This window comes from Oncorhynchus mykiss, chromosome 13, assembly GCF_057628025.1.
Source record: "Oncorhynchus mykiss isolate SJ-2025 chromosome 13, ASM5762802v1, whole genome shotgun sequence".
Lineage (NCBI taxonomy): Eukaryota > Metazoa > Chordata > Actinopteri > Salmoniformes > Salmonidae > Oncorhynchus > Oncorhynchus mykiss.
This window is the reverse complement of record NC_143034.1, coordinates 28,537,868-28,547,382: the sequence shown is the minus strand read 5'-3', so window position 1 is coordinate 28,547,382 and position 9,515 is coordinate 28,537,868. Positions and strand designations below refer to the sequence as shown.

Genomic DNA, 9,515 nt, shown 5'->3' with positions numbered 1-9,515 from the left:
GAGTAACAGCCAGTTGGGCAGGGAAAGTGGGTGAGGTAAGGTGTGTTGCCGTGGGAATGAACAAACCAGTTTGTCAGGAGGGTGTGTACCTATCTACCCACCTGCTTGACAGGCTTGTCACTCCGTCCAAACCACATACACATCAAAGAAACAGGATTTGCAAAACACCCAACACCGCTCTCTCTCCCAGTCTCTGTCACTGCTCACAAACAAGGGACATCTCTCCCCCACACACACACACACACTGTCCTTCTCCCCCAAGTTTCCCCTTTAGTCTGAGCCCTCAAGATGCCCGCCAAGTCCATCAGCACCCAAGCGGATGGGAAGACGTTTGAGCAGCTGAGGCAGGAGTGTCTACAGAAGAAGAAACTGTTTGAGGACCCAGACTTCCCTGCTTGCGACTCATCCCTCTACTACAGCCAGAGCGTGCCCATCAACTTTGAATGGAAGAGACCTGGGGTATGTAAGATACAGTACAAAGGGTCTACTCCGAGGGAGCTAATGTGACTGAAAGAATACAGTAATTACAGTGTAATTAGAACATTTGCAGTTGATCGTTGAGAGTGAATGGCCTGGATGGGGTCTCTGTTTAGGTAGATTGTGCTAATTTGTTCTGAAGGCAAGCCACTTTGCAATGTTAAAGTATAGAATCCTTATATTTACCTTATTCACATTATAGGGGCGGCAGGTAGTCTAGTGGTTAGAGCGTTGGACTAGTAACCGAAAGGTTGCAAGATCGAATACCCGAGCTGACAAGGTAACAATCTGTCGTTCTGCCCCTGAACAGGCAGTTAACCCACTGTTCCTAGGCTGTCATTAAATAAGAACTTGTTCTTAACTGACTTGCCTAGTTAAATAAAGGTCAAATAAAATAAAATAAATATATATATATATCAAACACTCAAGACCAAGCCAGTTCTGTCTGTTGAGGACGAGCTTTTATCCAACCATCCCTTTAAAACCAGTTCTGCAAGAAAGGAATATATTAGCTGATACTTTTATCTGGCTAATATCTAATTCCCTTTCTGCAGTGTTTGTTTTGAAACTTTAAAATGTCCTATGTACACATTTGAAGCTGGAGATACTGTACGTGCCTGTCTCACGTGTAGGGCACAGTCTTCTGGAATGTAGCCTTGAAGCCTGCGCTGAATGGTTTCTCTCTGACGTTGCTGGGAGTGGTGGTTGACAGGTTATGTGCTCAGAGAGGTTAGCTAATCGTAAGAGTTTACGCTAATCAGTTTTTACTCATTATATGTCCACAGAAACATTTACACTGTGCATTTCAATACATACCGCTGACCACACAACTCCATTGAGATGAAGTGCCTTGCCAAGGTTGATACTGCAATGTGTAACTATTAAGATCTGTGATCAACTATTAAAACTAGCATACCTCAAACCTCTTAAGAAAACCATCTCTCCCTGTGACATTAGTGACTAAAATGGGAAATATCCAACTAAGATCCTTTTTTGTGATCCTTAAGCATTTCTCTCTTGGTTGATCCTTGTGAATGAATAGTTGTACCGTCTCTCTGTGTTTCCGCGGGGACTTTGACTGATTTAAGACACCAGGAATGTGAACACACCTTCCCGAAGTGGCAGAGTCACTCCAAACCCCATCTCCTTTTAAAACCTGTTTCTCCACTGTCACTAAGCCACTTATACTTGCTCCTATTCTTTTACAGGAACTTTGTGAGAATCCCGAATTCATAGTTGGTGGGGCTGATAGGACAGACATATGTCAAGGAGCACTAGGTTTGTATACATAGTACTTCTTATATGATACGAATCGTATATCATACATCGATATCCAAACACTAGAAATAACAATGAGATATTTGTCTGGGGACCACAAGAAAGCAGATTCTGGGCCTGATGTGGCCCCCGGGCCTTGAGTTGAAGACTTAGACTCTATAGCATTACATACGACAGCTAAGGTGGGAGGTTATGTCCATGGCTTTCAGTGTGTAGGTCCTGACTCATCACATGTTTTTCACCCAGGGGACTGCTGGCTCCTGGCGGCCATTGCCTCTCTGACCCTCCATAAGGAGACCCTGGCCAGAGTGGTGCCCAACGACCAGGGCTTTGACCGCAGCTACGCCGGCATCTTCCACTTCCAGGTAGACTCGCCCACTACACAGCTATCAACTGCCCCTTCACATGTATTGACAGAACATTGTATTTTATCTATATGACAATATTACATTATTCACCGAATGTTTCAGTCTTACATGTTAATTGTTACATCGTACTTACTTTATTGACATCAGTGATTACACAATTCTTTAGTTGAAGGAAGTCATCCGTAAGTATAGTCTGACATGTCTCTCCCCTCAGTTCTGGCAGCACAACAGATGGCTGGACGTGGTGGTGGATGACCGACTGCCTGCTGTGAGGAACCGCCTGGTGCTGCTCCACTCTGCCTCCAACAACGAGTTTTGGAGCGCACTGCTGGAGAAGGCCTATGCCAAGTATGCGTAACTTGTAAACTTTGAAAAGTACAGGTATAACATTTATGCAAACTAAAATAGGTGTTTTGTACAACTATTGTCACGTTTGCTTGATAGTGTGTAGTTCATGTAAAACATGAGCATTGGATGATTGCAACCAATTTTTCACCAAATGCATGCAGTACACTAGCTGCAAAGCTTGGGTTAATTTTCAAATGCCTGCTATTTGATGCCCGTTGTATCCCCAGTTAACCCATTCCATTCCTTGTCTTGTCAGGTTGAACGGGAGCTATGAGTCCCTGAAGGGAGGCTCTACCCTAGAGGCCATGGAGGACTTCACCGGCGGCGTTGGGGAGACGTACGAGACCAAAAGCGCTCCAACCGACCTCTTCAACATCATGAAGAAGGCCTACGACAGAGGCTCGATGATGGGCTGCTCTATAGACGTAAGGGCCTCCTAAACCAGTTTCACAGGAAGACCATTATACATGGGGTCCTTAGACACCAGGTCCTGTATTTCCAAAGCGTCTCAGAATAGGAGTGCCGGTCAGATATAGGATCAGTTTTTGTCTTTTAGATCACAACTAATAAGATAATATAGACAGGATGGACCTGATCCTAGATCTGCACTCCTACTACTACGAGACACTTTGTGAATACGGGTCCAGGTCTGAGAGACAGTCCTGGTCTTTGGTGACGGATACAGATTGTGATTTTTCCTCTCTCCAGATCACCAGCTCTGCTGAGTCAGAGGCCCAGACAGCTTCAGGACTGGTAAAGGGACACGCCTACTCCATCACAGGCCTTGAGGAGGTTAACTACAGAGGGAAAAAGGTCAAGCTGATCCGGATCAGGAACCCTTGGGGACAGGTGGAATGGAACGGTGCCTGGAGTGACGAGTGAGTGCAGTTAATTTCCATCAGGCGTTGCTGAGATGAGTAGGAACAAAAACTAGCATACACTACGCGCATTATGGGAACATGGTTATTCTGTTATCTGTTTTCTCTCTTACAGGTCTAGGGAGTGGAATGTAATCGACAGTTCTGAGAAAAAACGCATTCTTCAGAACTCCATGGATGATGGGGAATTCTGGTTAGTAACAACAGCGATTTTAATAGTTTTAGTTTTACATCTGGCACTACATCCCGCATGTTCAACAGCAATGGGTTTTCCAGTGGCCCTGAACAGTTACCGGACAAGGTCGGGGTCCAATCCTGTATACAGTGAAGCCTTTTCTGAATCAAAATGGTTGCTTGTTTCAGGATGGAGTTTGAGGATTTCAAGGCCAACTACGACAAGATAGAGATCTGCAACCTGACGCCGGACTCTCTGACGGACGACACCAAGCGGAAGTGGGAGGTGAACATGTTCGAGGGCAACTGGATCCGGGGCTCCACCGCAGGCGGCTGCAGAAACTTCATAGGTGAGAGGACAAGGCTGCAGACAGAAATTTAATGAATAGACTTGACTTGATTCCCTATTATACATGATTAACATATATATTCTACACAGTACATTTCTATCTGAACGTCTGAGCCTCATAATGTGACAGTCAGCTTGGTTCATACAAAGTTTGATGACCCAGATAAAAGGAATGCCAATTGTATCTTTGATGAATCCACTGTGCCAGAAGTGACCAACCCTGATTCTGGAATGCCAGATAGTGTATATAGGCTTTTTGTTCCAGCCCAGCAGTAATACAACCATTTAAACCTGTTTTCCCCCAGATACATTTTGGACCAACCCTCAGTTCAAGCTGACCCTGCTGCATGCTGACGATAATAATGATAAGTGCAGCGTGGTCATCGCTCTGATGCAGAAGAACCGCCGTGCGCTGAGGAAAGAGGGTCTGGACCTGCAAACCATCGGCTTTGCTCTTTACGAGGTTAGAGACACTGCATGCAAGAGACCATATGCACAAACAATAGGAATACATTGGTTTTCAATTTCCTAGTACATGCTATACTATAGTAACAGTTATTTTGTTAATCACAAAGTTACTCATTCGTTATTTGAAGGGTCTTTAAAAACATGTCCCTCCCTCTCTCTTCTCCCTCAGGCCCCTGCAGATGAGGACCACCTGGGGAAAGACTTCTTCCGCTACAATGGGTCCAAGGCTCGCAGTAAGACCTACATCAACGTGAGGGAGATCTCCGAGCGCTTCACCTTGCCCCCAGGGAACTACCTGCTGGTGCCCACCACCTTCCAGCCCCACGACGAGGCCGACTTCATCATACGCATCTTCTCGGAGAAGGCAGCCGGAACCATGTATGATATTTACGGTTGGGAGTATTGCCTGTGAATCAGTATTAGTTTCCAGCAGATAGTTGGTTAAGGGAAAGGTTGAATGAAAGCACTTGATGGCTGTAGCCGATCTACGCTAAGATGTATTTGACTTTTAATATGGCATGTAGCCTAAATTGTCGTTCAATGTAAGATGTGCTGGACAAGTTCATGTTTGTGGCTTGAGAAAGCTAATCAGGGGATGTTGTCATCAACAGGGAGATGGGTAACACAGTAGATGCTGATTTGCCAGATGTAAGTACTCTGCTGTTGAATATCACAAAACTGCAACGCTGAGACGCTCTGTACTTCCTTTTGATGATGTATTGTGATGTATCTCTCAGCCTCCAATGCCCAGTCTACCAGAGGAGGAGACGGATGAGGAGAAGGGACTGAGGAGAATGTTTGAAAAGATTGCTGGTTCGGTAAGAAAATGAAAATCTTCTAAGAAATTAGCAGAGCTGTCTCTGCTGAACTGGCAATGTCACTGATTCAGATACTATAAGCATGTCGAAAGGAATACAGTGATGTCGTATCCCCTGGCCATAAGACTGTTAAATGGCTAACAACTACTGCTCTCCCTCTTATAATATCCCACTCCCACAGACGATCCACACACTCTTCCCACTCTGACACACACACCTTCACTGTCACTCTTTCTCTCACACACACACACACACACTCGCATGCAGCCTCACTCACACACTCATTATTGATGCCACACACTTACACCCCCTCATACCTACGCTGCTGCTAAAATTATTATTGATTCGATTTATTACTACCATTTACGCTGCGCTTAATTGATTATTGATTACCATTAGTATCTATCTATTTCTGCTACTGGTCACTGTTACTCCTGTTTACATGTATATATTACCATCGGTACTGTATATTACCATACGTATTTATATATTCCTGCTACCAGTCACTTTTCAGCCCTGTTTACATGTATATCCTACAACCAGTCACTTTTTATGTATAAACCCACCTCAACCACTCCAGTATCCCTACACATTGAATAAGGTACTGGCACTGACCTGAAAGAGCTCTCAATGTACAACATTTCACTGTACTGTTTTGCACCTGTTGTGTCCTGTGGCGAATAAACTTTGAAACGTGTGCTCCACTCATTGGTCATAGCCAGAATATCATATTTTGTCTATTGTGTCTTCTCCTTAGGACCAGGCCATCTCTGCAAGGGAGCTTCAGCAGGTGTTGAATGGAGTACTTAGCAGGAGTAAGCAGCCCTCTTAAAAGTTCCATCCATTGTGTGTTATTACAACTCAGACGTTAGCATAAAGAGCAATTCAACGAATGCCACTTGAATACACATCCACACGCACATTGTTTGACTCTTGACTCTTTAAAGCTAAATTACTTGCACACTCTGGGTCTGTGAGGTTATACTTTCATGGATTACAGATCCTATAATATTGTCATGACTATTTCAGGAATTTGTTATGATGTTCCTCTCTTTTCCTTCAGGGAGAGAGATCAAGTTTGACGGTCTGAGTCTCAACACCTGCCACAGCATCATCAACCTGATGGATGTATCCTTCACATCTCCTAAACGCCTATAATGAGGCTTTGGAAAAATGCATTACTGGATTCATGCTTTTACAATGTACACTATATATACAAAAGTATGTGGACACTCCTTCAAATTAGGGGATTTAGCTATTTCAGCCACACTGTTGCGGACAGGTGCATAAAATAAAGCACACAGTCATGCAATCTCCATAGACAAACATTGGAAGTAGAATGGCTTTACTGAAGAGCTCAGTGACTCAACATGGCACTGTCATAGGATACCACCTTTCCAACAAGTCAGTTCGTTAAATTTCTGCCCTGCTAGAGCTGCCTTGGTCAACTGTAAGTGCTGTTATTGTGAAGTGGAAACGTCTAGGAGCAACAACAGCTCAGCCTGGAAGTGGTAGGTCACAGAAGCTCACAGAATGGGACCCGCCGAGTGCTGAAGCGCGTTAAAAAAAAATCTGTCCTCTGTTGCAACACTCACTACCGAGTTCCAAACTGCCCCCGGAAGCAACATCAGTACAAAAACTCTTCGTCTGGAGTTTCATGAAATGAATTTCCATGGCCGAGCAGCCAAACAAGCCAAAGATCACCATGCGCAATGCCAAGCTTCAGCTGAAGTGATGTAAGTTCACCACCATTGGACTCTGGAGCAGTGGAAACGTGTTTTCTAGAGTGATGAATTCACGCTTCACCATCTGGCAGTCTGATGGATGAATCTGGGAACACTACCTCATGTAATGCATAGTGCCAACTGTAAAGTTTGGTGGAAGAGGAATAATGGTCTGGGGCTGTTTTTCATGGTTCCGGCTAGGCCTCTTAGTTCCAGTGAAGGCAAATCTTAACACTACAACCTACAATGACATTTTAGACAATTCTGTGTTTCCAACTTTGTGGCAACAGTTTGGGGAAGGACCTTTCCTGTTTCAGCATGACAAGGCCCCTGTGCACAAAGCGAGGTCCATACAGAAATGTTTTGTCAATCGTGTGGAAGAACTTGACTGGTCTGCACAGAACCCTGACTTCAACCCCATCGAACACCTTTGGGATGAATTGGAACGCAGACTGCGAGCCAGGACTAATCGGCCAACATCAGTGCCCGACCTCATTAATGCTCTTGTAGATGAATGGAAGCAAGTTCCCGCAGTAATGTTCCAACATCTAGTGGAAAGCCTTCCCAGAAGAGTGGAGGCTGTTAGAGCAGCAAATTGGGGACGAACTCAATATTAATGCCCATGATTTTGGAATGAGATGTTTGACGAGCATGTGTCCACATACTTTTGGTCATGTACGTTATTTGCCTTGACAGATCAATCCAGGTTGACAATTCCGGGCAGCTTGAGTTTCAGGAGTTCAAGGTCTTCTGGGAAAAGATGAAGAAATGGATTGTAAGTACAGCATGACAACATGTTGCTGTCAGTTACAATATCATATGCATTGTTTTACAATAGCCTATGACGTCAATTTAATATTGAACGTATGTGTGGAGTTGAGGTGATAACGATGTCAATGGCGTTGGTTGCAGATGCTCTTCATTTCTTATGACACGGACCGGTCAGGGAAGATGTCCTCCTATGAGCTCCGCATAGCTCTGAAAGCAGCAGGTGAGAGACTACAGCGTGGTACATGGGGTTAGCACAGAATGCCTGCATAGAAGGTCATATCTCAATGGTAGAATGCTAGTGTTGAATCCTGTCTTTTGATCTTGAAGGTCTCTTTCTCTGTGAGTACTCCCACACTTTCTCAATAAGACATATCAGGGGGGGCAGAAAGACAAAAGTGTGACTTTAGGTGTGAATCAGAGCCTAACTAGTAACATTCTGTCTCCACCATCCAAGGCATGCATCTGAACACTAAGCTCCTCCAGCTGCTTGGCTTGAGGTTCGCTGACGAGAACTATGACATCGACTTTGATGACTACCTCACCTGCATCGTCCGCCTGGAAAATATGTTCAGTGAGTACCAAGGGACTGTACCACCTTATGGGATATATCTGCTCAAATAACTTGCATTTTCATGGAACAAGTAAACACTCAAGATGTTTAGTGCTTTGGAGTTGTTGGACATACCCAATGTTATATTGGTTGTTGACAAAAAATATATATTTGTCCTCCCCCAGGGGTTTTCCAAGCATTGGACCAAAGCAAGACAGGTCAGGTCAACATGAACATACTGCAGGTATAATAAACATTGTATAATATGAACATTACATTTTGTATAATATGTTTCCACTGTAAAATTCCATCCGGTGTGATGTGCCCACCAAGACATGATTTGCTTTTGATTATGAAATAACTTTTGTCTTTTCAGTTCCTCCTTCTTTCCATGAACGTCTGAAGAGGATCCAGTGGAAGAACAAAGTAAAATAACGGGCTTGGGGTGCAATATGTGTTGCTTTGCAAATACACTAATATCGAGTCGTTCCCGCTGGGAACGCGGTTAGCGGATACACTAGTTATAATTCATGCATAAAACATACGCTATATAGTTATAGCGTATGTTTTAACGTTGTATGCCTTTGTCTCTCTTGAATTCACTCAATAGAGACATTTTGTTTTAAAACGAAACCAACATACTTGTGCCACAGTTTGGAAGTTATGCCTCTTGTATTTGACAATCAGGGGGATTTGTGTTCAATTCTGTTTACGGAGATGCTCCAATAATAAATAATGCACTGATCAAGTTTTTAAAGTTTCATGTTGACACACCGTTTCAGTTGATTTCTCAGTTTGGGATTAAACTAAATAAAAATTATATTATGAAAATGTAATATCTGCTGTCTGTGTCTGAGCTTTAGATTTGTCCATAAATATTCAAATGTAGAATCCTTTCTCAGCATGCTAAGAAGAAATTAAACAAATTGCCCTACTTAAATGAGCAAATATTTATGGTGGATCTCCAATGAGTCGATATTGATTTTGGGCTCTGATATCACACGCTGCAAGATTTTTCACTTGGTGTTGAGGATTGTCGATACCACGCTGTTTCAAGAAAACAATTGTGTTATTTAATGTAGCTGCAAGGAGCAGTGGCTCAAAGCAGCCTGAAATATTTTCAGTCAGACATTCACGCTTGCCAGAGTTGAAATACCTAGCCAACATTTAGAATTTAATAACATTGCTTGTGAACTTCAGAGCTGTAGCGATTTGACAATGTGGCTTTGATTAAAGGCAAGTGCAAAAGTATACTAGCGGTAGTAATCGCTCCTTCTCTATAGTCTACGCGTTATTTGTGATGCAAAATAAA

General features: G+C 43.5%; 1 protein-coding gene across 1 annotated transcript; it reads left to right on the top strand.

Annotated features, from left to right (window-relative positions):
* Window positions 1-154: 154 nt before the first annotated feature.
* Window positions 155-9,039, top strand: LOC100136217 (gill-specific calpain; the record flags this gene model as incomplete). Its single annotated transcript, NM_001124488.1, is given in 19 exon segments — window positions 155-459; window positions 1,686-1,755; window positions 2,002-2,120; window positions 2,338-2,471; window positions 2,728-2,896; window positions 3,180-3,349; window positions 3,465-3,542; window positions 3,713-3,873; window positions 4,178-4,335; window positions 4,510-4,718; window positions 4,952-4,988; window positions 5,078-5,158; window positions 5,916-5,973; window positions 6,222-6,286; window positions 7,589-7,657; window positions 7,795-7,873; window positions 8,108-8,224; window positions 8,389-8,447; window positions 8,580-9,039. Coding segments are annotated over 19 exon segments (2,031 nt in total). The 3' UTR covers window positions 8,607-9,039.
* Between the last annotated feature and the right edge of the window lie 476 nt (window positions 9,040-9,515).